Source organism: Dipodomys merriami, unplaced genomic scaffold (genome assembly GCF_024711535.1).
Source record: "Dipodomys merriami isolate MVZ:Mamm:240054 unplaced genomic scaffold, mDipMer1.0.p SCAF_3, whole genome shotgun sequence".
NCBI lineage: Eukaryota > Metazoa > Chordata > Mammalia > Rodentia > Heteromyidae > Dipodomys > Dipodomys merriami.
This window is the reverse complement of record NW_027204492.1, coordinates 70,440,764-70,468,009: the sequence shown is the minus strand read 5'-3', so window position 1 is coordinate 70,468,009 and position 27,246 is coordinate 70,440,764. Positions and strand designations below refer to the sequence as shown.

Here is a 27,246-nt window from a genome sequence, read left to right as displayed (position 1 = left end):
ACAATCATTGAATCAAATTTTCATGCTTCTATTGCTAAAGAATATAAGCAGTCTTGGTATCACAAGTGGGAGCAGCAAATACAGACAAGGCCCCATGTTCTTCCACAGATGCTCATGTGCCTGAATCTCAGCTGAGGCATGAAACATGTTTCCAGTGCCGGAAGCCCTGCCCTAACTCATCCTCCTTTCTATGCTTAGCCACGTCTTTGCAGCAAATCCAGAAAAGCTGTGCTGACAATTTCCAGACACCCAGGTCTTCTGTTACAGGAAGCAATGCACTTTTTTACATATATTAAAGTATTTATACTTTCTAACTGATCATTCAGTTCCACTTAAACCCTACACCTTCATTTTAAACATATAAAAACATTTACCAAATTTCCCAAGAGCAACAGATTAATAGACTAAGTTGCCTTAACACCCAATATATATAACCCCCGCATGCACACATACCCCCACCAAGTGTGGCCTTAGGAATTTCTGACCAAATGTTTCACCTGAGTAAAATCTAGTAAAGACTTCATTTGAGAAGTATAGTTACTCCTTTATTTTACATTATAATCACTGGGATATCTTACAAGTAACTTTGGGAGGGAGATATTTTAGTGGCAAGTGAGATTTTTTTTTTCAGATAAGGGAAATGGAGGGTAATTTAGGCCCAATTTCCAACCATTTTATCAACTTAGGAATGAAACACTGGGTCTGTTGTCACAAGGATTTTACATTATAGTTTAAAAGCTAAATTGTATAAGTACAAACACTAACTCTGGGGCTGGGAAGGTGGCTCAGTGGTAGAGTGCTTGTCTTGCATGGATGAAGCCCTGGGTTCAATCCCTCAGCACCACATAAACAGAAAAAGCTGGAGGTGGCGCTGTGGCTCAATTGGTAAAGCACTAGCCTTAAGCTAAAGAGCTTGGGGACAGCACCCAGGCCCAGAGTTCAGGCCCCACAACTGATCCAAAAAAAAAAAAAAAAGAAAAGAAAAAAAGAAACACACATAACCCTAAACTCTGGAGATGGGACAGAGGGGACCAGCTCTCTAATGTTCTGTTCTTGACGATCATTCCAACAAACCATTTGGCCTAAATTGTTCATTACTTAATCTGGGGATGGAGAAATTACATTTTAGACTCATATATCTATGTAAGTAATCTTTAAATACAAAACAAATAAATACTTAAATCTAATATAATCAGGAAACATGTGGAATAAGAAATTCCTTTTATATGTTAATGGCATATATACAAGGGACATTTCCTGCCTGACTCCTCATCTTTATCTACTCAAGTTCCTCAATGTGCAAGAAGGCAAAAGCTACCTTAATGGAGCTCTCTGAGCTGAGACTAGCCTGTCCCAGATGCTCTGCTACCTGAAAAGCCTTTGCACTGTGTGCACAAATATGTCAGAGTACAAGGAGGCACACATATGCAAGACGTACTTGTCTAAGAGAGGAGCTAATTGTCTTTTGCCAAAGGAAGGTGAAAACCCAGAAAAGAAATTGCTCGTCCCCAGCCTAGTAGTCACATCTAATGAAAAATCTACTAGGCCTCCTATGGAAAGGTGGCAGTTACAGCACAACTTGGCATGTGTAGCTGTAGTACCTACTCTGTTTAGCAGCCGTCAGGATCCTTAATCCTTTTATGTTCATTTGCTTGTCAAAATAGACTGGCCATTCAGTATTTCTTCCTAGACAATGGCTGGAATGCACAAAATAATAAAGACTTCCTTACAGCTATGCTGCATGGAAACTGCACCTAACAGAAGGTAGCAACATGATCACACATATTACAAACCTTACCAATCAAAACTTCTGAGATAGCCATGTGGATAAGCTCCAACATCAGATCACTGGGAATTTCAGACAAAGGAAAATTACACATCGACTGGTAACATGGCATTATTAGAACTTGGGGGAGCAAGACCGAAATCTAAGGTTCTGGTAAGCACAACAGAAAGGTCACTGCAAAAAGACCAATTTATTTACATTTCCTATGCTCTTGTTTGTTTGTTTTTTAAAGCAACAGATACAGAGCCGGGCATCAATGGCTCATGCCTCAGATCTCAGGAGGCTGAGATCTGAGAATCGTGGTTCAAAGCCACCTGGGCAGGAAAGTCCGTGAGACTCTTATCTCCAATAAACCACTCAGAAAACCAGAAGTGGGGCTGTGGCTCAAGTGTAGAGTGCTCACCTTGAGCTGAAAAGCTCAGGGACAGCATCCAGGCACAGAGTTCAAACCCCATGACAGAACAAAAAAAATAGCAACAGACACAGAACATTGATTAATGCATGTTTGCTCCTCCCACATCTACAAACCCTTTCCCAACCCTTCATTGCCTTTTTAAACTTCAGAGAAAAAGAAAATTGATACAGACTATCCATTCTTATTTAGGAAAAAAGAGGCATATTCTAATAGTCATAAGGCAATGTGTTTAAGAGCTGCACCTAAACTGGCATTCCCAAAGCTTATAATAGTTCCCAACTTGATTCAACTTGTAGGGTGTGTCCATGTGCTTCCAGAGTCTGCTTGTTACCTGAATCACAGTGACACCATGCTGCCTGAAGGAGGTATCATACTATGTGCATTGGAAAGGAGTAATAAGGGGAAAAGGACAGCCTTGCAAATATCAATTCCTTACACAAGTGACAGCAGTGCCGTATGCTGTATGGCTCCCTCTTCATACCTCCAATTCAGATAACAGAGGACTGGAGTCAAAGCTATGTAGTAAACTGGATCATTCCAACAAGCCTTCAGTTCATTGCTTTTAACTCTGTCCTCTTTTCCTAAGGGATGAAGGTGAGAATCATCCAACTGATGACGAAGTAGAAGAGGAAGACAGGGTACACAGCGAGGGCTTTGCGGTTTGGAGGCTGGCTATCAGCCAGGAAAGCAGTAGAAGCTAAACAAGACAAGGCAAAAACAAAAGCAATACTTAGTACAATATCGTCACAACCACAAACACAGACAAGTTTAATGCACTGGGCACAATTTGGAATGTAGAACTACACCAAGGTTCTCTTATATTTGTGATCCTCAAAGAATCACAGTAAAACTTTAGTAAGTGGGCTAGTGGGCTGGAGGTAGAGTGCTTGCCTAGCACGCACAGAGGGCCCTAGGCTCCATTCCCAGCATCACAAAAAACAAAATAGAAGAAAGTCCACTTAAATACTGTGATCTCTAGACAGCTGAGGGCTTGTGGTTCCAAGTACTAAGCTTTCAAAAGTTTTCAATCACTTGGAGAGGAAGCTTTCTAGAAGACATTTCTTATTCTTCTGTGGAAAGTTATTGGGCTATATTACACAGATTTATAAGATAGGTAAGTCTCTTTGTTCCTATAGTAGTGTGGCATTTTTTTCAGTTCTTTTTCTGAAGTTACATGCTCTTCTGAATGGTATCCCCCTGTACATCCGTGAAAAACCCACTTATCTTTTTACTAATCATGAGTAACAACTCTAGGAAATCTTCCCTGGACAACCACCTAGCATCCTCTAGGTAGAAGTACCCACTTCTGTCTTCTGTGTCCTTCCTGTGACTGGAACAGACTTCCAGTTCCTACTTCAACACTATGACTCTACATGTCTACATGGGTGCCTGTTTTATCACTGTGTACTCCAAGGACCATGCTCCAGCACAGTGTCTGCACATGGCTTGGAGTTATTGAATTAAAGCCTCTCTCTCCTAAGATTCTACATGTTTTGAGACAGGATGTCACTCTGTGGAATAGGCTGGCCTCATACTTGCTACCCTCCAGCTTTAGCCTCCCAAGTGCTGGGACTACAGATTGTGTAACACCATACACATCTGACTTAAGATCCTGGTTTCGTTTTTTTATTTTTTGTTTTTTGTGTCCAGTCATGGGGCCTGAACTCTGGGACTGGGCGCTGTCCCTCAGCTCTTCAGTTCAAGGCTAGCGCTCTACCACTTGAGCCACAGCGCCACTTCCGGCTTTTTTCTTTTTGCTTATGTGGTGCTGAGGAATTGAACCCAGGGCCTCATGCTTGCAAGGCAAGCGCTCTACCACTGAGCCACCTTCCCAGCCCAAGATCCTGGTTTCTGATCTGTGGGCCCGGACACCAAATAACAAAGCTAATAAAAATGCATACACACACACACACACACACACACACACACACACACACACACACACACATTTAACAGACTGTACTATATAACTATATATGATATACAATATATTATTATATATTTTATATTGCATCTATTTAATGGGCTAATATATAACTATATATAAAATAACAAATATACAGAGAGTACTACTAATATATAGTATATATAATAACCATATAATTAACAGACTCTAAGTGAAAGAATGAAGGGGAAAGCATCCAAACTTAATATACAGTCTTCGATAAAAATCAATTCTTTGGGGTTTTCTTAGATTACTTCTTAGGTTTTGTTTTTGTCGGTTATGGGGCTTGAACTTGGCTTGGGTGCTGTCCTAAGCTCTTCAGCTCAAGGTGAGCACTCTACCACTTGAGCCACAGTGCCACTTCAAGTTTTCTGGTTGTTAATTGGAAATAAGAGTGTCATGGGCTTTCCTGCCCGGGCTGGCTTTGAACCGTGATTCTCAGATCTAAGCCTGCTGCGTAGCTAGGATTACAGGCGTGAGCCACCAGTGTCCAAGGCTATTTCTTAGTTTTTAATCCATGTTTCAGAGTAATGACATATAATCTCACTCAAAAATATTAAGTATTAAAAATATTGCATACTAAGCCAATGAAATGCTACTTTAAGCTTTAAGAATTTTAGGGGCTGGGTGCATAGCTCAAGTGGTAGAAAACTTGCCTACCAAGGGCAAAGTCTTGTGTTTGAACCTCAGCATATGTCCTAGGGAAAGGAGCCTTGCCCATAAGATGGGACTAAGACTAGCATTTGTCTAATAGGTTGTTGTGAGAGGTAAAGTAGATAATTTGTGCCTGGCCCATAATAAACAATCTGTAGATGGTATTACTTTTATAATAACTGACTTTGTCAAGAAAAGGTCCGAATCAATTTCACAAGTAACTTATGCCTTGTATATACTAGGATTGAGTAGAATCTAGTGCAAACATTATTTAAGGAAAGGTATGATTCTTGGCTGGGCTTGGTGAGACATACCTTAATCCCACACTCAGAAGGCTAAGGCAGGAGGACAGCAAATTGAAGGCTAGTGTGGACTTTATGGCAAGACTGCCTCAAAAAGAAAAAAAAATGTGACTTGTCATCTCATTTGGGGGGGGGGTGTACTGGGGCCTTATACATGTCAGGCAAGTGCTCTATCAGTTATACTGCATCTCCAGACCTTTTTTAAAAAAAAATTATCTTGAAACAGTATTACTAAATTGCCCTTGAACTCACAATCCTCCTGACTCAACTTCCCAAGGAACTGGGATTATGGGCAGGGACCACCACACTCAATGATTCTCCGTATTTTATAAGTGCAGATACATGACTGAGACACATTGGACCCCACTCTAATCAGAACTCATTTAGAAGAGGATATTACTGGCAGGAATCATAACACTCACGTCAGACATTGGAATATCATTGCTCTTAATCCATTCTACAGAGCTAAATACATACCAACTACAGACCAAGCAAACATCAGGGTCACTACAAAAAGTCGAATCATGAAGTTTACTGGTCCAGGTTCTGTCAGAAGTACCAGGCGACAGATTACCATTGCCACTGTTAGGGGAAGTATACAGTAACCCAGCACACAGAGGCTCTGAAAAAAAGATCTACAAACAACAGGCATCCACAAAGATCATTAGTATAATTGATTGTGGCATAGCGTATTTATACCATAGATCTTGTCTCCGTGCATACATTATAGCTACACCCTAACATTAACTTCCTGTGGGTTAAAGCATGAACTTTCATTTTCTCTTCCCATGCTCTTCCTTAGGAGTTGACTCTAGCTGGGCAGCGGTGGCTTATGTCCATAATCATAGCTATTCAGGAGGCTAAGATCTGAGGATCATGGTTCAAAGCCAGCCTAGGCAGAAAAGGCCATGAGACTCTTATCTCCAGTAAAGTATTCGAAAAAAGCTGGAAGTGGAGCTGTGGCTCAAGTGGTAGAGCACTAGCCTTCAGCAAAAAGCAGCCCCAGGACTGGCATGTGCATGCCCATGCAGACACACACTACACAGAGAACTCTAAACATCTCCTTTTTCCGCTGAACTTCTTCACCCCCCCCCCACCCCCCCCACCACCCCCGCTGAACTTCTTACATGGTGCTTCTTATCCTTTTCAGGCTCAGGGAACTATTTGAGAATTTGTTTAAAACTATGTACCATTAATTCCCCAAATATATATTGTGCCTCCAAGGGCTACAAAGAAGATCTGCAGATTATTAAAGGACCCCAAAATAATATATTTTAAAGGACCCCAAAATAATATATTTTAATTCTACTAAGTTATCTTTCTACTCAGTAGTTGTTTTTTGTTTGGTTGGTTCATTTTTTTTCATGGTACTGGGGTTTGAACTCAGTCTCATGCTTGCTAGGCAGATGTTTTACCACTTGAACCACTCCTCTAGCCCTTTTTGCATTTATTTTTTGAGAGAGTCTTACTTTATACACAGGCCAGCCTGGAATGGAATCCTCTTATTTGTGCCTCACATCTTTGCTGGGATGATAACATGTGCACCACCACATGCAACCACTGATTGAGATACAAACTCAACCAGTCTTTCCCAGGATGGCCTCCAACTATAATCTTTGAATCTTCAACAGCAAAGTAGCTAAGACTACATACTTGAGCCTGGCTTATTCAAAGTGAAGTTTTTGTTTGGTTCTTAGTTTGATTTTCATTAAGAGATATCTAAGTGGCATGGCTTCCTTAAAAATCTAAGGTTAAAATTGAAGGTATGGTACTCACATGTTTCCTCCAAGAAGTTTTGAGTTAAGGGTAATAATAACTGCTCCAAACCAGACAATGACAAATACTTCGGCAAATTGGGGCCCTCCATCTTCTTCACCATCCAAAGAGCTTCTTTGCAGCATTCTAAGACAATGATACAGCATGAGAACTGTTTGTTTTACACAGAAGAACAAAGTTAAAGCACAGATTCTCAAACTTTGAACCAGATTGTATTGTCATATCTCATGTGGAGGTATGGTACTTGGAATACATAGGTCTTGCTGGAATAAAGATACTGTACGTATTTGGCAAGGCTCCCTTTCTTCAAATGACAAATGCCTCAAAACAGTATTTGAGCTTACTACAAAGTTTAAATGGATTACTGAAGCCCTTTTCATTCTGGCACAGGTTATAAAGGGCTGAATGTGGCTCACAGCCGTGAGGCTTTGGGTTCATACAATTAACTTAAAGCCATTTTAAATGTATTTTAACAGCATTTTAAAATCGGATAATTTCACCTAAGAGTAATGTAGTTCCAGTGCTTGGGAGGCAGAGGCCAGATTGGGAATTGATACCAGCCTAGACTACAGAGTATGATCCTAATTTAAAAGAAAAAAAAAAGATAGCTGGGTGCCAGTAGCTTATGCCTGTAATACTAGCTATTCAGAAAAAAAAGAACTAAGGATCAAGGTTTGAAGCCAGCCTGGGCAGGATGTCTGTGAGACACCAATGAACCACTTTAAAAAAAAAAAGTTGCGGGGCTTGGAAGGTGGCTCAGTGGTAAAGCACTTGCCTTGCATGCCTGAGGCCCTGGGTTCGATTCCTCAGCACCACATAAGCAAAAAGAAAAAAGCCAGAAGTGGCGCTGTGGCTCAAGTGGTAGAGCGCTAGCCTTGAGCTGAAGAGCTGAGGGACAGCGCCCAGGCCCAGAGTTCAGGCCCCACAACTGGACCTAAAAATAAAAATAAAAATAAAAAATAAAAAAATTTTAAAAAAAGTTGCAAGTGGAGTTGTGGCTCAAGTGATAGAGTGCTATCCTTGAGCAAAAGAAGCTCAGTGACAGTGTCCAGGCCCTGAGTTCAAACTGTAGAACCAGTGTGCACATGCACTTGCGTATAATTTAATAATTTAAAAGAGAGGTCGTGGCTCAAATGGCAGAATGACTAACTAGCAAGCATAAGATGCTGAGTTTAAACTGCAGTACCATCAAATAAGTAAGTAAGTAAGTAAATAAATAAATAAATAAGGATCAGGGGCATGATCTTCTTACCTGTAGCTTCTAAAATGCTGTAATTACAGATATATACCATAATATCCAGATTGTTGCTTGAAATGCAATCTTTCTGCTAACTTTTTGCCTAGGCTGGCCTTGAACCATGATTCTCTCAATCTCTGCTCCTAAAATAGCTAGGATAACAGCTGTGTGTCACCATCGTTGGGTCTCATTTTTGTTTGGTGGGGTGGAGGTGGGGTGGGAGGTCTCAATACATATACCAAGCTGGCCTAGCGCTTGCCATGTAGTCAAAAATGGCTTAGGCCAGGTGCCGGTGGTTCACACCTGTAACCCTAGCTACTCAGGAGGCTGAGATCTGAGGATCATGGTTCAAAGCTAGCCCAGGTAGGAAACTCCGAGACTCCAATAAACCACTCCAATAAACCGCTAGAAAACCAGAAGTGGCGCTGTGGCTCAAGCAGTAGAGTGCTCACCTTGAGCTGAAGAGCACAGGGACACAGCACCCAGGCCCAGAGTTCAGGCCACACAACCAGCAAAAAAAAAAAAAAAAAGAGTCTCATAGACTTCCCTGCCCAGGCTGGTTTCAAACCGTGATCCCCAGCCTCCTGAGTAGCTAGAATCACAGCAATGAACCACTGGCATGCAGCCTGGCTGGATGTCCTTGAAAAGCCAAAATATGTCACAATGGGGCCAGCAGTCATCTGCTGCTGACAGAGCATCAAGGGCTTCATGAGTCACTAGGACACTACTCTGTGCTAAGTTATTCTCTAGCTATTAGGCACATTTGGATTTAGTTCAGATGCTTAAAAATGGAAACAGTCTATATATATAATAAGCTGTTTATATATATATATATATACACACACATATATGTATATATATACACATATGTACTTATATATATATGTGTGTGTATGCTTTGATTACTAAGAGGTTGCTTTGTAAAGGAATGAGATAGCTAACATAAATATTCTTTGTCAAAAGTTTCAAATTCTGGGCTTATAATACTTGGATTTGGTATTACATTATCTACAAAAAAAACAGCAAGCTCATAATCCGTTCCTCCTATAGAGTCCAGAGAAGGCACACAGTAGTTCTTGCACACAATGCTGTCTGCCAGTACATGTGGGCTTTTATGTCTCTGGCTGCACATGCTCCAGCTCCAGTTCTGACAGTAGGATGCATATGAGGTTTGTTTTCTGCATGTCCTCCTATTGCTTCTATATAGATGGAAAAACAGTCCTGCCTAGTCTGGAAGGCAGAACACCCACACGTTCATCCAAGTTCAGTCACTAAATATGTCATATGTAGGACTCATCTTCTCTGCAACAAAGTGGGGTTCAGCTACATAATATTTAAGGTTAACCTTTCCTTGATATGTCTGTAAAGTTATATAGAATAATTACATTATGATGTGAATGAGCATATTCAATATTCCCATATTCTCTGGGAGCATAATTCAGTTGGTAGAGCACTTTCCTAGCATTTGCAAGGCTCTGGATTCAATCACCAGCAGCACTCAAAACAAATTAGAAGAGGTTTTGGTGATAGAGCACAGATCGGCAGAGCACTTGGCTGACATGCAGGTGGCCCTGGGTCCCATCCTCAGCTGCACAAAAACCACAACAAAAGTTAGTAGGAGAAAAGCCATCAAAGTCCTCAATGAGCCAAGTGTGGTAGTGTACACCTGCAATTCCACCACTCAGGAGGCTGAGGCAGGAAAATCATGAGTTCTAGGCTTGCCTGGGCTATATATAATAAGATCCTGACTCAAAAATAAGTCCTAAAGGATATATTGTATCAAAATTACTCTCAATTCTTTAAAAAAAAAAATTTATTGTTGCCGGGAGCCGGTGGCTCATACCTGTAATCCTAGCTACTCGAGAGTCTGAGATCTGAGGATGGCAGTTCAAAGCCAGCCAGGGCAGGAAAGTCTGTGAGACACATCTCCAATAAACCACAAGAACACCAGAAGTGGTGCTGTGGCTCATATGGTAAAGTGCTAGCCTTGAACTGAAGAGCTGAGACAGCATCCAGGCCCAGAGTTCAAGCCCCATGACTTACCAAAAAAAAAAAAAAATATATATATATATTATATATATATATATATATATTGTTATTATAGAGGTGATGTACAGAAAGGTTACGCTGCGGGGCGCTGGTGGCTCACGCCTGTAATCCTACTCAGGATGCTGAGATTTGAGGATCATGGTTCAAAGCCAGCCCAGGCAGGAACGTCTGTGAGACTCTTATCTCTAGTTAACCGCCAGAAAATCGGAAGTGGTGTTGTAGTTCAAGTGGTAGAACGCTGGCCTTGAGCCAAAGAGCTCAGGGTCAGAGCCCAGGCCCAGAAGTTCAAACCCACACCAACAGAAAAAGAAAAGAAAGAAAGAAAGGTAGGTTACACTTACTTAGTTCAGGTAAAGAGTACATTTCTTTTTGGACAATGTCACCCCTTCCTTCACTCCCCCGTTTTACCCTGAATTCTGAAATTGCACAAAAGTGCATAGCATAGCTCACATATAGAAGGACATGTGGTACTTACAGTGCCAGTGTCACACAGAGGATCAAAGGGCCCCACAGATCCCCTACAAGGCAAGCAAGAACAGAAAAGTGCATAAGAAAGCACTGTAAAAAACTGACATCCCTTCAGTATCTTTACCCCCTCATTTGATCCACCCCCTGCCCTTTTTTTTCTCAGTTCTGTGACATAAACAATGCATTTCTTCCTGTATTTTACTCATTTCTCCCATTCGTTCTTCTATACCGCTCCCCTACCCATTTCCTGGTACTTATTTTGTTGGGATTTGACTTAGTCTTTCTAAAAAAATTATACTATTTGTGCTCTTTTTTATTTTATTGTAAAGATGCTGTACAGCGGGGTTACAGTTACATGAGTAAGGCAAAGAGTGCATTACTTGTCGATCATTGTTACCCCTTCCTTTGTTGTTGTCCCACTATCCCTTCCCTCCCCCACCTCCCACAGTCCAGTATATTTGTGCTCTTATAGAGCCTATTATACTTCAGTTAACTTACTTATGACTGTTTGAATGCCAGATGCATTGTATACATAAATTGCTGTTATAATATATAAATTTATAAAATTAATAAATTGATTATATTTAACATAAATAATAAGCATAAATAATCAACCTAAATACGTAAGTGGAAAATGTTCTCCCTGGTGTTTTATTAGTGTACAGTCATTGAGTGAAGTGAGGGGTTTGAGTGGTTTCATGGTGATTTTTCATACATGCTCATAATAAGTACTTTAATCACATTCACACTCCATCACCATAGCCTCCCCTTCTTCTACCCTCGTGCTGGTTCCTTGAAAATAGTCTCCTTTTTATACTCATGTCACATTCATTCCAGCTTATTTTGCTTAACATACTAATCTCGTTTTATCCATTCTGTAAGTGACACAATTTCATTGTTCTCGTTGCCATCGGTGGCATGCCTACTAAGTACCAGGTGCTGTGCCACATGATCTACAGATTTAGAGTCTCTAATCTACACTGGCAAGGATTATGCTATTATCTCCACTGTAACATGAAGAATCTAGAGCCCTGGAAAAGTTAACTATCTTATCCAAGATCACACCCTGCTGAGGGAACTACTATGGAAATCCATATTTACCCACACTGATTCCCCTACAAGAAGTCTATGTCCAGGCCTTTGTTAGCTGCAACCCTCAGCACCCAATGATCCTGTTGCTGCATCCAGTCTCCAATGTAGGACTGCTCTAGCTTTTCTTTGTGATGATACCGTATTGGAGTTTAAACTGAAGGCCTCCTCATTTCTTTGCCATAGTCATTTTTTGGATAGAGCCTAATATCTTTGCCCTGGGTCGACCTGGATTATGACCTAATGGTCTCTTGCACAATTCAAATGATAAATGTATAGCACTATGCCAGCTTATTTTGTTGAGACGTGGTCCTGCTAACTTTGCTCAGGTTGGCTTTGCCTCCCATATAGGGAAGGAATTAAAGGTATGAGCCACACCAGCTGGCTCTGATTTTATTTTTTTGAATAGAATGAGTCAATATGGGATGCATGGAGAGACTGTCTCAAAAAAAAAAAAAACCAAACAACATAGTAACAAAATGAAGACTGCTTTAAAACAAAAACAAATAGCCCAATAATTTTAAGAAAACAAAATCTAAGAGCACAATCATTGGACTCTTCAGACAATTCTTTTTTTTTTTCTTACAACTTATTTCACCCAGAAAAATGTCTTGATGAAATGATAGAAATGCACATAAAGGTACTATCAACCCGTGGATCATTACTGAGTATTTTATCAATATTCTTTTTTTTTTCAATATTCTTTTTGTTTTGTGTTGATACTGGGGCTTGAACTCAGGGCCCAGGTGCTGTCCCTTAGATTTTTTGTTCAAGACTGGTGCCCTACCACTTGAGCCACAGCTCCACTCATTCTTTTTTGCTGGTTATTTGGAGATGAAAGTCTCAAAGACCTTTCTGTCTTGTTGGCTCTGAACCAGGATCCTCAGATTTCAGTCTCCTGAGTGGCTAATATTACAGCTATAAGCCACTGGTGCACACACCTGCCTTCTCTTGAACATGTAGCAGTATTGCTTTGTAGTGTCTACTATGGCATTTTCTAGATAAGGGTAGACAATCTATATCAATTGATAAAATAAGCAATCCCTTTCAACCTCAGATACTTTGTAAAATTTCTTCTAAAACTTCCATCTACATATTTCTTCCATGGACAAAATGACCTCTATAATACTAAGGTACAATGTTATGCAGCAAACCCTCACAAAACCACAAATACTTACAGTCCCGCAGAAGAGTGTTACTTTTCCTTGGGTACAACACATGCATGAATTTTTTTCCAACAGCTTTCAGATCACGCATCTGAAAGATATAAACAACTTGTAATAAACAAGGCTACAAGATAATCACTTCGCTTAATTTGCTAAAATTTATTTTAATCTCCTCAGAGCTCTTCATTGAATTTCAGAGCTAATTCCAGAAAACTAGGGAGGAAGGGGATATTTTCTCTAGTAACTCCTTAAGCCAACATCCAACACTTTTCCTTTTTTTTTTTTCACCAACAGGGTTTGCAGTCAAAGCCAGTCCTCAAAGCACTAAACCAAATGAACTATGCCTTCAGGCCCATCTACCCAGTTCTGCTCCAAATTTGAAAACTCTGAAAAAGAGAAACATATCCATGCCTAGGGAAAGTAAATATATACCACTAAGAAAAGCTGCTCAGCCAAACATAGCATGTGACATGCAGTTGATACATGAGGTCCTCCAGGACAATTATCCTGCTTTCTAGACATGGCATTCTCATGTGTTAATGTGCATGTGTATGCCAGTCCTTGGGCTTAAACTCAGGGCTTGGGCACTGTCCCTGAGCTTTGTACTCAGGATTAGTGTATTAAGACTTGAGCCATACCTCCACTTTTGCTTTTTTTGTGATTAAGTGGAGATAGTCTCAAATGTTTCTGCCTGGGATAGTTTTGAACCATGATACTCAGATCTCAGCCTCTAAGCAGCTAGGATTATAGGCATGAACAACTGGCACCTGGTGACAAGGTATTCTTTGTAACAGTTAAACTGGCTTCCAATATTTACAGTTGAATTGGCAAATTAATCAATATATTACTGTAGGCAAATATAACTTTTCAAAATAGAGTACAAATAATTCTATCCTACTTTTTCTTGAGGCAAGGTCTCATATAGTTTAGTCTGGCCTCAAACTTGCTATTCCCCTGACTGACCCTCCAAAGTGCTGGGATTATAGGTGTAAACCACTGTGCCCAACTCAAGTTTTTAATTTTTGATGATTTTTTTGCATTTCACCACTTGTATGTAACATGATTTATTCAAGCAGTATTTCATGTGTTGTTGGTGTATTTTCAGTGTTCCTGTGTTACAAAAAAAATGTTATAATGAACTCTGTATACTAAATATTTTGTGTTAAAATCTTTAAAATTGTTTTGCCATTGTATTACATTTAGAGAAGCAATAATACTCTGAGCATTTAAAAATTCTTGTGTGTGTGTGTGTGTGTGTGTGTGTGTGTGTGTGCACGTGTGTGTATATAATAGTTGTGGAGCTTGAACTCAGAGCCTGGATGTTGTCCCTGAGCTTTTCTGCTCAAGGCAAATACTCTACCATTTGAGCCATGCCTCCAGTTTTGATTTTTTGGTGTTTAATGGAACTGGGCTTTCCTGCCTAGTCTGCCTTTAAACTATGATCCCCAGACATCAGCTTCCTTATGCCTATAATACTAGCTATAATATTATAATATAATATCCTATAATAAAGAGCTCAGCTGAGTATCAGTTGTAGCCCAACTGCTCTCCCAGAAAGACTATCAGGAGAAAATATTAAATTTCAATAAATAAAATATACTGAAATTCAGTCAATCAAAAATACTACTGCAAAATCATACTAGCTATTTATTCTCATGATGCTAAGAACAGAACTTTTCTATCAATCAGTCGAACTTACAATAGTATTCTGAACAGATTCATTTAAAGTGGAGCTGTCACGTTCTCGGATTCGAGATTTCATAGGAATGGTGATTTCTCCCTCTATTGGGATGTCTTGAGAGATGGATATATCTGAAAGTCCTGCAAACTAAGAAGAATTAAGAAAAATTTAAGCCTACAATCAACTGTAGCATTCATCAAACACATCATTTCCTAGAGTGGGGACCAATTATTTCTGGGTGAATGGACATGTTAGGTCAACAACATTAACCAATAAAGCTAAACTATAATTCTCTAGCACGCCTTTCAATTTAAGGAGATGGCATGTAATAAAAAGTACTAAAAGTAAACGCCACAGACACTTTCTCTCATACATTTCCTTTCTTTCAAGATTAAACGTCTACATGATAAAAATTAGCAACACTGAGATAAGAGCTGCAACTATTAAATAAAAAGTGATCTTTTAAAATTTTTATTTTTATCTTTAATTGTACAAAGGAGTTACTAATCAACAAACTAGTATATGAATGAATTTGATTAATCTTAATCCATGTCACTCCTTTCCATCATTCTCTCCCATCTCTCCTAACCCACCTTTTCCCTCAATTTTCTTAATTTTGTAGAATTTGCATTGATTTTTATGGTTGTATTTCCCCCCTCTTCTTTGTCTACCCTCCTCCCCTTGGTCCTACCCCCCCCCCCACTTTTGAATACCCGATTCCTATCCTATGATCCAGCAATTCCACTCTTGGGAATTTATCCAAAAAATTACAAACCAGGATATGTGTGTGTGTATATGTATGTGTGTGTGTGTGTGTGTGTGTATATATATATATATACACACACACACACACACACACACGCATACACACAATGGTATACAATCCAATTTTACTCATCCATTAGAAAGAATGATATTGTGCTATTTGTAAAGAAATGGAAAGACTTGGGGAAAAAAATGGTTAAAATCTAGGCACAGAGAGACAAAAAAAAAAAAAAAACACCATGTTTTCCCTCATATGTGAAAGCTAGAATTGAATCTATAAATATATAAATATACACTTTGGGTTGGTATCCAAGTATGCACCAGTGTATTAACCTAAATATGGTAGACTTGGGGAGAACTCAAATGACCTAAGTCCTCAGAAAGGTAACTCACAGTCCAACAAAGAAGTGAAATTTAAACAGCTATGCTTCTTATAGGGGGTAGTGCCCTCTGCTGGCTGAGATAAAGCATTGCATGAGACATAATGGGAAATGGGAGGAACAGGGAGACAGCAAAATAAGTCTCATTTGGCCTTCTTTTTACCAAATTTCCTGGACATTAGACATACAATCAAACACTCCCAGTGAATAAAGAATAGTTTGATCTGGGCTCCGGTGGCTCACGCCTGTAATCCTAGCTACTCAGGAGGCTGAGATCTGAGGATCACAGTTCAAAGCCAGCCCAGGCAGGAAAGTCTGTGAGACTCATCTCCAATTAACCACCAGAAAACCAGAAATAGAGCTATGGTTCAAGTGGTAGAGCACTCACCTTGAGCTGAAGAGCTCAGGGACGGTGCCCAGGCCCAGAGGTCAAGCCCCATGACCAACAACAACAACAACAAAAATAATACAGTTTGAAACTTTTTTTTGGTAGGTCATGGGGCTTGAATTCAAGGCCTGGGCACTGTCCCTGAAGCTCTTTTACTCGTCACAGCACCACTTCCAGTTTTCTGATGGTTAATAGGAGATGAGTCTCATGGACTTTCTTCCCCAGGCTGGCTTTAAACCGTGATCCTCAGATCTCAGCCTCCTGTGTAGTACGGTTACAGATATGACCCACCAACGCCCAGCAGTTTGAAACTATGTTCATTTGCTGAACTTGATTATTATGACCCAAGATCTGGAATCTATACATTCCTAAGAAAACAGAAGTAATCCCTTCTCATACAATTTCAACCTAGTAAGCCACGATTGTAGATAAATGAGACACAAGACAGTATGATGAAACTTTATGAAGAATGAGGTTGTTCAGACAACTAATGGAAAACTTCCTAGCCACTCTGTTTTGTATGATCAAGGAATAGGCTATATGATCTTTTATGTCTTCCCAAAGGAAAGGAGGGAATTGGGTGATGGAGCATACTGGGAGAGAAGCTAGCCTTTCTCAAATGTTTTTCTCTGTATGTTACTTTAAAGTACTTAACTGGTTCACATAGTTAAGAAAACAGTAAAAATAAACAAATGAACTTGCTGTATATCAAATTAGATACAAAACCACAAAGAGAGTAATTAGTTTTGGGTACTACTGGGTTTGAACTCAGTGCTTATTCACCTGCTAGTCAAGCACTCTACAACTGAGCCATACCTCCAGCTCTGTTTTTCACTGCTTATTTTTTGAGGTAGGATCTTGCTTTCCTCTCTGAGCATGCACCTGGACCATGATCCACCTACTTTCGGCTTCTTATCATTAGGATGACAGGCAGTGCCATCTCATCCAGCTTCTCTCCATTGAGTTGGGTTCTCATAGACTTCTGTCCAGGCTGGTCTTGAACCATAATTTAATCAATCTCAGCTGTCCACATAACTTAGGATAACAGGTGTGCATCACTGCACTCAGGCATGGTTTGAAAAGGGTTTTGCATACTTTTCAGCCAGATTATCCTTAAACCATGATCCTACCATTCTCAACCTTCCAAATAGCTAAGATAACATGCATGAGCCATCAGTGTCCAGGCAAGAACAACTGTAAGTACCTAGGTCATGGTAATACTATATTTTAACTTCTAAGATCTAGAAGGCTTAGAAGGACATACTCCCTACTAGAACAAGAAAAAACTACAGAAACTACAAAATCCTAACTGTCCTTGAACCCACAATAGGCAATCAAGTGGTCAGAATGTAAAATCTAAAAAGACACAGGACATTAGCACTGGCTTAGCATAAAACACCAATACCAGGCATCACAGGGATTAGAAAGCTAACAGGAAAGTATCAAACTCCTCACAACAATACTCTGAAGGAATATTCACTTGCAGCCACTTGCAGGCTCCCCACAGAAAGATGAGAGGGAGGACAGTATGGGTTGCAGATATAGAAAAGGGAGCAACTAATTCTCTGAGAAAAATATAGAGCTCTATTAAATTCTCCCCACCAAAAACCAGGCTTGGATACAACCCACATGTTGGAGTGATCAGAAAAGAAATTAAGAGGATTATAATGAATATGCTAGGTGCTCCAGAAGGAAAATAAATGCAGGAATGTTGGTGAATGCAAGAAGATGAAAAGCCTAAGAATCAGAATGCAACACTAACCAGAGCGGGTAGTTTGTGCCTGTGATCCTACAGACTTAGAAGGCTGAGATCTGAAAATCCCTGTTTGAAGCCGGACTGAGCAGGAATGTCCAGGAGACTATTATCTCCAATTAATCAGGAAAAAGCTGGAACTGACCTGGAGCTGTGGTTCCAGTGGTAGCACCCTAACCTAGAGTGAAAAAGTTGAGAATCTGTCCAGACCCTGAGTTCAAACCCTAGAGCAGTATGTATGTACATGAGCACACCTACACAGAGTAGCACTAATAAAAATTAAAATAGTAACAGATGATAAGGAACACAAAGTTTGAAGTCCACTTGGGCAACACTAACACTAACAAAAAAAAAGAGCTCTTTTTATTTTTAGGGGGGATAGAATAGAGCATCTATCATCTGTCTACTTATAAACTTAGAATTCTAGAATGAGAAGAGAGATGTAGCAGCCTGAAGAAATGTTTGAAATTATAATGATGGAAAATTGTTTTTGTCATAGGGCTTGAACTCAGGTCCTGGGAGCTGTCCCTGAGCTCTTTGCTCAAAGCAAGCACTCTACCACTTTGAGCCATAGCTCTACTTCCAGTTTTTGAGTGGTTAATTGGAGATAAAAGTATCACAGGGACTTTACTGCCGAGGCTGGCTTTGAATCGTGATCCTAAGATTTCAGCCTCCTGAGTAGCTAGGATTACAGGCATGAGGCACTGGTGCCCAGCTCTGATTTTTTTTGCCAGTCCTGGGGCTTGAACTTAGGGCCTGAGTACTGCCCCTGAGCTTCTTTAGCTCAAGGCTAGCACTTGACCACTTGAACCACAGCACGACTTCTGGCTTTTTCTGCTTATTTGGTACTGAGGAATTGAACCCAGGGTTTCATGCATGGTAGACAAGCACTTTACCACTAAGCCACATTCCCAGCCCTGAAATGTTTTTAATGACATATCTAAGCCTAGAGAGCTGCAATCAAGATAAACACCCAATGCCAGGCCCCAGTAACTCCATGGCTATAAACCTATCTAGTCAGGAGACTAAGATATGAGGATCTTGGTGCAAAGCCAGTTTGAGCTTATTTCCAATTCATTACCAAAAAAATCCAGAAGTAGAGCTATGGCTTAAGTGGTTGAGTGCTGGCCTTGAGCATAGAAACTCAGGGACAGCGCCCAGGCTGAGTTCAAGTCCCAGTACTGGTATACACACACAACAGATAAACACTCAAAGCCAATTTTTTTTTTTTTTTTAAATCCACAAAGCTAAACCTTCAAACTACAAGACACCAAGGATTAAGAGAAAATCTCAAAGGCTGCCAGAGAAAGCATTAGGACAGAAATAAGAATCACTGCTATCTCACTAAAATCACACCAGCCAGAAGGACACTTTGAGAGTGCTGAAGGATAAACTATTCTGAACTGGCAAAGACAGTTGTCAAGCATAAAGGGAAAATAAGCATTTTTTCATAAATGAATAAGCTGAGATACACACTACACTAAACATGTAAACATTTCAATCTAGGGAGCCTGTTAGCAAAGACTACCAGGGCCCACAATGAATACTGTAAATCCTACCACTCAGGGAGTTCTAAGCATCTAAAGGCCACCTCCTAGGAACTAGAGCAGAGTGTAGTCAAGATTGTTACTGTACCACCGGGACAGAAGCAGAACTGAGTCTCTGGCTCCTGCTATGTACCTGATACTATGTGTTTTACATGTGTTAACACATTTCTTCCTTACAGCAACTTTGCCATGTTAGTACCTTTATCATAATTTTGCCCAGAGCAAAATAAAGCCTAAATATGTAAGTCATCTGCTCAAAAGTGACACAGAGCCAGGCACTGGCTGCTCATGTCTGTAATCCTAGCTTCTCAGGAGGATGAGATCTGAGAATAAAAGTTCAAAGCCTACCTGAAGAAACAAATCCAAAACTTTTCATCTCCAACTAATCAGCAAGAATCCAGAACTGAAGGTGTGGCTCAAGTGGCAGAATGCACTTGAATGAACAAAAATGCTGAATGAGAGTTCAAAGTGAAAAGATCAAGACCTAGTACCAGTGCACAAAAAAATGTTACACTAGCAATAAAAGATGGAGCCCAAGGTATTTGGCTTGAATTCACATGTTGAAGGTTGACTGTGTGCTATGTGTATGTCACTCAAATTGTTTTGGTAGTGCTAGAGTTTGAACTCAGTACCTAGCACTTGCAAAGCTAGTGCTCCTCCAATTAAGCCACACACCCCTAGTTTGTTTGTTTTTGCTTTAGTTCTTAAACAGGGTGACAAGATTTTGCTTAGTACTGGCCTTTCACTGTGATCCTCTTAGCTATGGCTTCCTACATAGATCGAATTGAATTCATAAGGCACTATTCATATATTGTTGGCTAAGATGGAGTCTCACTAGCTTCTTGCTGGGGCTGCCCTCAAACTACAATAACTGGAGTACTAGTATGAACCACTGCACCAGAGCCACTAATTCTTTGTTTTCCTCAACTAAATCTTATAGGAGTGTTGTTTCCAATGGGAACAAGCTCCTTTTGGCTTCAGAGCTTGTTCCTTCTACTATACTGCTCTGCTTCTGCTACCTGTAGCAGGCAGGAAAGAAACACAAAACAAGCAATTCTAGAGTTTGGAAGAATGGTGTCATAGCAGTACATAGAAAATAATTCAAAAAGGAGTGCTTTAGGGCTGGGAATGTAGCTCTGTGCCATCTGTGAGGCCCCAAATTCAATATCCAATACCACAAAGATTTCTCTCCCTTTCCTTCTCCTCCCAATCTCCCTCTTCTCTCTCTCTCTCCTTCTCTCCCTCCTTCCCTCTCTCTCCTTCTCTCCATCCCTCTTCTTCTCTCCCTCTTTCTTTCCTTCTCTCTCCTTCCTTTCCTCTCTCTCTCTCCCTTCCTCTTTCTCTCTCCCTCCCTCTCTCTCAGTTGTGGGGCTTGAACTCAGGGCTTGTGCATTATCCCTGAGTTCTTCTGCTCAAGGCTAGTGCTCTGCCAGTTTGAGTTACAGCACCACTTCTGGTTTTCTGATGGTTAATTGGAGATAAGAGTCTCATGGGGATTTTCCTGCCCCAATTGGCTTTGAACTGTGATCCTCAGATCTCAGACTCAGATCTCAGCCTGGTGAGGATTGCAGGTGTGAGCCACTGGTGACCAATAATTGATCCTTGTTTTTCTGTTTGTAGTACAGAGAATAAAACCCAAGGTGTGGTATGTGCTGTCTGGCCACTAACTGGATGTAGATCTTAGGGGGTAAAAAAAAATCAAGTCTCTTTTCCAGTCATTTTCTCATTTTTCGGCCTGCATTTTTGCAATTAAACAGCAGGTAACTGAAGTAAGAAATATACCCATTACATAGCAGGTGTGCAGTCACTGAGAACTCTTACACTCATTCACCTGAAATTTGAAATATTCCCAATCCTTGGAGGCTTGTCTCTCAAACATAACTTCTTCCCTGTATCTTGCTTGATAACTGCAAGTGAACACAATATCATCTCTGTGTGTGCGTGTGTGTGTGTGTGTGTGTGTACTGGGTCTTGGAAGTCAGGATCCCTTGCATTCACTGTTTGTCTGCTGATGTATGGCACCGTACCACTTGATCCATACCTCCACTTCTGGCTTTTTGGTGGTTAACTGGAGATCATCTGATGGACTTTCCTGCCTACGCTGGCTTTAAATCATGATCTTCAGATCTGGGCCTCCTGCTTAACTAGGATTACAGGTATGAACCAACAGTACATCTTCTTTTAAATCCCCCTAATATTTTAAACTTCCACTTCTGTACTGCTTTATTTTTAGCAGTGTGTGTTTGTAATGTCCTTACAAATTAGACAATAGGGACTAATAGGCCTAGACAATAGGCCTAACCATAGGGTTAGGCCCTTTGAATTCCCTGAGGTAACTAGCATAATACATTACACCCTGCAGGAGTTTAATTAACAGCCTGTTGGGCTATATGAAAGTTTAGGGGGGCAGAAAACCTTCATGGAATGGGGAGGGCCAGTTTGGATATAAAACAGGAACTTTAAAAAAAATCTAAAAAGCTTAACAGCTAAGGATCTCTAACTCTGACACAGTAGGCATTATGGGTATGTTAGCTCATTCTGTCCTTTCATGATTCCTGTGATGTTTCTACCCTCTCCAAATGATTAAACTGGGGTATATAGTGATTTTACTCAAGGTTACAACTGCTCCATAAATACTTGTAAACGTGGCTCAAATAAATCAGTTTACTTTCTTTCCTCTTTTATTTCTTTTCTCTACGCTAGATATGGAACTCACAGCATTGCATGTGATGAGCATTCTACCCATGAACTCCATTCCAAATCCTAAAAATTCACTTTTTTATTGCTGTGTCCCAAGTGCCTTACTGAGGTGCCTACAACACGGATGGTGCTCGATGAATACTTGCTGAATGGAGGTTAACAGATTAAGCGCCTAAGCAGAACTAGGAGTACAAACAAATTCACTTGTTTCTAAACTCAATCCTTAATCTGCTTAATTGCCGATCTCCAACAACAAAAAAATGCAAGTTTCATTTATTGAGCAACTACTATGCCACAGGGTGGGGGGGTCATTCCAGAAGGAAAGCCTTTAGTTACAAGCAGCAACAAGCTATCATCCATGGATGCAATTTCTCCTTCTATGGAGAATCCTGCTACTCCATGGGCTGGTGATAGGTCTTGAATCTGCGGGAGGGGGCGGCGACAGTGGGAACTGGGCACAGTGTAGAGGACCGAGGAAGCGCCCCGAGGATTTGGGAGGGGAGAAGACTTTCACCAGGAGGCTGGAACGAGCAAGCAGGGCAGGGAATGAGAGTAGCTCTCAGATCAGAGGTGCAATGTTGGGACTGGTGCTATCATTGGGTCCTCCAGGCAGAGGAGCTCAGGCTTGGTCAAGTCATGAGCCCGTCCCCCAACTTTTCTTTTAGGGGGCACTCTGCCTCACCCTCGGTCCCTTTGGTCGCAGTTCCCAAGCTCACCAGGGGCCTGGGCGATGCTGTCTCCTGGTCTCCGGGAGACTCCGTCGCCTCCGCCATCTTGGCGCTCCTTCTCCAAGATCCGGGTTGCTCCCACAACTCTTTGCGGAACCTGAGACGTGGAGGTCGCGGGCGGTCAGTGCGTCAGCGCGCCGACGTTGCGTCACCGAAAGGCGCCCAGTCGTTGCTGATGGATCCAGTCCCAGCCAGCGGAGCCGGCTGTTCCGAGCGTGGGCCGGGCCTCCACGTAGCCTCGCTTCTTCAGGTCCGCGGCTTGTGGGTCACTCGCTCGCCCTTTTGCACGCAACCCTGGTGCAACCGGGGTCGGGCTCCGGGTTTTCCAACCCGCCAACTCCCCCGATGCATCCGTTCCCTTTGCCGGGAGTGGGCTCCGCGGACCTGCCCTCAGCACTATCTTCCCCGGAAAGAACTCATCGGTCTCCGGTCTGTCTCGGATCCGCAGCATCCCCCCTCCGCCGCCACCACCACCACCACCCCCCGCTCCGGCCCCGCGGACCCCTTGTCTTCTGACTCACATTCCCACACCGGTAATGTTTCCGGCTGGCTGGCACCCCTCCTCTCAAGGGATTCGTTGCTCACCCCTGAAGAGGACAAGTAGACCGCCAGTAGGCAGACTTCTCCGTGACATCAAAAATAGCCAAGCAAATTGGGGCCAGAACTGGAAGTGTTCATGTTCTACTACAAAAACAAAAAAAGAAAAAACAAAAAAAGTAGGGGTAAATGAAAAGCCACATGGCCCAACCTCTTTCCCCCTACCTCATACTGGGGCTTTCTTAGAAGTTCTTACCAATGACTGCACAGACCCACCCTTCTGAAATGATGTCAACAAGAGAGCCATTGTTGATTCTAACAGTGTCACCATTCCACGGGTGCCTTTTGGGGCTATTGAAGTAGCCAACAGGCTAGGAAATGGGTATGAGATGAGGTACTTTTTACTTTTTGGCAAACTACATGTATCCAGGTGGTAAACATAAGAACTAGGTAAAATGGTAGAGCGCTAGCCTTGAGCTGAAGAGCTGAGGGACAGCGCCCAGGCCCAGAGTTCAGGCCCCACGTCCGGACCCAAAAAAAAAAAAAAAAAAAAAAAAAAAGAACTAGGTAAAATATGGAATGTAGAGGAACAAAATTCTCAAAGTAATGGAGCTTTTTCAGGAGGTTGTACTCATTTTGTTTGGCTTAAATATTGTTAGAATAGTTCTTCAGACCACGCACATTTTCTAGTACTTCCTTCGAAACCGGTATTTAAAAAAGTAAGGCCACTCAGGAGGCTGAGATCTGAGGATCGAAGTTTGAAAGCAGCCCAGGTAGGAAATCTTTGAGACACTTATCGCTAATAAACTGCCTCCCCTCCCCCCCCAAAAAAAAGCCAGAAGTGGAGCTGTGGCTCAAGTGGTATAGGGCTAGCTTGAACAAAAAGAAACTCAGGGACTATACTCAGACCCCTACCTCAAGCCCCAGTACTGCCACAAAAAATAGTAAGGCCAAGAGATATGAAACTTTATTTAAAATGACAAGAGACTATCATCTGCAGCTTTCACTGGAAACTGAGCCTCCCACCTCCCTAACTTCCCACACTTGTCCCAACACCAACTACTCTCCCACTTTTCTGAAGCCACTGATAACTTCTATTTCCTTCCGCGCCTCCAAAATTAGTTATCTCTTCCTAACCATGAAGCTCCCAACTACTATCCTTAACCTCATCTTTCTACTTTTTTTCTTTTTCTTTTTTTTTTTTGGTTCCGATCATGGGGCCTGAACTCTGGGACTGGGCGCTGTCCCTCAGCTCTTCAACTCACAGCTAGCACTCTACCACTTAAGCCACAGCTCCACTTCTGGCTTTTTTCTTTTTGCTTCTGTGGTGCTGAGGAATCAAACCCAAGGCCTCAGGCATGCAAGGCAAGCGCTCTACCACTGAGCCACCTTCCCAGCCCTTTCTACTTCTTATCTACTCTTTAAAGATAGTTTTGATACTAAGTTGAGAGGGGGACAAGCCATAAAAACAACCTGTCTGTCATAAAACAAGACACTTCAACATGATTTCAGACTGACTGCCCATTTTCTTCATTTAATAGGTTAGTTACAGGTTGGGTGAGTTGTATATATGGAAGAAACAAGGGAGGTAAAGGAAGGGCATGGAATAGAGACAAACTCCTGAAATAGGAATTAGTCTGTTTTTCATTTTAAATGAAAATTGCCAAACCAACTTACAAGTCATGTTCTGTGAGAACATGGAGAACATGCACACTTGTAAGACTTATGGGAAGTGTCCAAAATTGTTTACAAACTTTGTAAGTGGTCCAAATCTGATTAATCTTTAAGCTAAAAGAAGAATGTCCTTGGTTTTATATTTTAACACAATGTAATACACAACTTGATTAAGATAACTGGAAAAGTCTAGGGAAAGTGTTTCCTGAAAATAGTCAACATTGATTCAAAAGGTAGGAAATTCCATTAGAATAAAACATTGGGCCAGGCACCACCGGCTCATGCCTGTATTCCTAGCTACTCAGGATGTTGAAATCTGAGGATCATGGTTCCAACCCATCCTGGGCAGGAAAGTCTGTGAGACTCTTATCTCCAGTTAACCACCAGAAAACCAGAAATGGTGCTGTGGTTCAAAGTGGTAGAGCACTAGCCTTAAATGAAAAAGCTCAGGGACAGTGCTCAGGCTCTGAGTTCAAGTCCCACAACTGAGGAAAAACTCGGAAGAAGATTTTATATAGGAAACAAGCTGCAGAGCAATTTGTATAGTGTGCTGTTACCTGGGTGAAAACGTAAGTACAGTGGAGATATACATGCATACATACATACATATATCTATATCCATAAACTTGAATATGAACTACTGCAGGAGGTTATATAACATATTAGTAACTGATTGCCTCTGGGGAGATAAACCAAAGGTGTGACAAAAAGCAGTGGAAGAGCTTTTACTGAAAGATTACCTTGGTTTTATTACCTAATTGACCCAACTGAGGATACTCCAGAATGCAGCCTACAAAAGGGAGGAGGCCTATCTTTGGCCTGTGGGTATCAAGTTCTTGATCTTTTTCTTCAAAACAAATTTGGGAACACATTGTGTCAGAAACCAAGAAAGTTTGCTAGTAAAAGAAAGTTAGAAAGATGGTACACACCCCAAAGCTGAATGCATCTACATCTGATGAAAGGTGCAAGGAATACTTTGACATCATGGGTGTTTCTGGTAGAAAATTAGTTTGGAGTTTGGGTCAAAATCACCTTAAGATATAAGTGCTTCTTTTGGTTCTAGCATACAGCATATCTCATTATTGTTGCTCTTACACTATTTTATCAATTGGGCCTAGAGACCTCAAGTTAGCCTGCTAAACTGATATAGTTTGGATTTTTCTCTCAACTTTTTTTTTTTTTTTTCAGGCTCAGCACATTTTATTTAGTCTTAGCATTTACTTCCCTTATCCCACAGTCTTGGAACTGTCTGCATTGAAGACAGCTCCTCAACAGGAAATAGCACTGGCATTGTCTCTGCTGGCTCTACCTCCAAGGACAGCTGTTGGACCTGCCTGGGAAGAATCTGTGTCTCGGGATTGGGCAGATGCTGAGAAGGCGAGCAGCCCCCCCTATCATCAGCCCAGCAGCTTCGGGAGCAGGTGCTGAGGTTGTGCCTGTGTCCTTCACAAGAGTGGTGGCAGGGCCTGCACCTCCTCCAGGCACTCGTCGTAGGCCTCCTGGTATTCTTCATGGGGCTTCACCATGATCACGCAGGTGGGGCGCTTGGAGCCTGCAGCGGCACCTAGGTCCGTCTTGGAGGGGATATAGACATAGGGCAAATTACGGTCCTCACACATAACCGGGAGATGGCAGTATACCTCAATTGGTAATGTGTCTCCTGCCAAAACCATGATCCCTTTCTCGCCTTTGTTGACAAATTTCTGAACTTCCTTTACCCCGCGCCGGATCTGCTTCTGCTTCACCGCTTTCTTGATACATTTGTACAGCTTGCGCGTGAGGCGGCGGGAAGCCAGGGGCTGCGCGATGGGGTTCAGGTTGACCAGCAGCTCCTGATAAGTTCGCTCCCCGCCGCTCGCCTCCGCCGGAGCCTCCGGGCCGTCCGGATCGGCCTTTATTTTGGTCATCGCGGGCTCCGCGGGCAGCCGAAACCCTCCCCTTTTCTCTCAACTTGAGTCATGGGTAGCTGGACTTTTCTCCAGACAAAGAATGGATGATAGGGATTACAGTTACATAAGTAAGGTATGAGTACGTTTCCTATCAAGCATTGTCAACCCCTCCTTTGTTTCTGGAACTGAACTTCTTTAACTGTGAATAAACTATTCTGACCGGAAAAAAAAAAAGAATGGATGTTGCCATACTTTGCTTTCAGGACAGGTGTCCATTCCTGAGCTAAATATTTTTTCTGAGCAAACACTTTTTGTGT

The 27,246-nt window shown here is 41.6% G+C and overlaps 1 protein-coding gene and 1 pseudogene across 2 annotated transcripts; both read right to left on the bottom strand.

Moving 5' to 3' along the window:
* Window positions 1-532: 532 nt before the first annotated feature.
* Window positions 533-23,200, bottom strand: Yipf6 (Yip1 domain family member 6). Its single transcript, XM_070040240.1, has 7 exons — window positions 22,818-23,200; window positions 14,587-14,715; window positions 12,900-12,978; window positions 10,640-10,682; window positions 6,879-7,004; window positions 5,580-5,737; window positions 533-2,898 (listed from the first exon to the last, which is right to left on the bottom strand). Exons 1-7 carry the CDS (start codon window positions 22,872-22,874, stop codon window positions 2,783-2,785), a joined length of 708 nt encoding a protein of 235 aa, XP_069896341.1. The 5' UTR covers window positions 22,875-23,200; the 3' UTR covers window positions 533-2,782.
* A 3,038-nt stretch (window positions 23,201-26,238) lies between these two features.
* On the bottom strand, window positions 26,239-26,972 carry LOC138839554 (H/ACA ribonucleoprotein complex subunit 2 pseudogene; annotated as a pseudogene). Its single transcript, XR_011375990.1, has one exon. The product of XR_011375990.1 is annotated as an H/ACA ribonucleoprotein complex subunit 2 pseudogene (transcript).
* Between the last annotated feature and the right edge of the window lie 274 nt (window positions 26,973-27,246).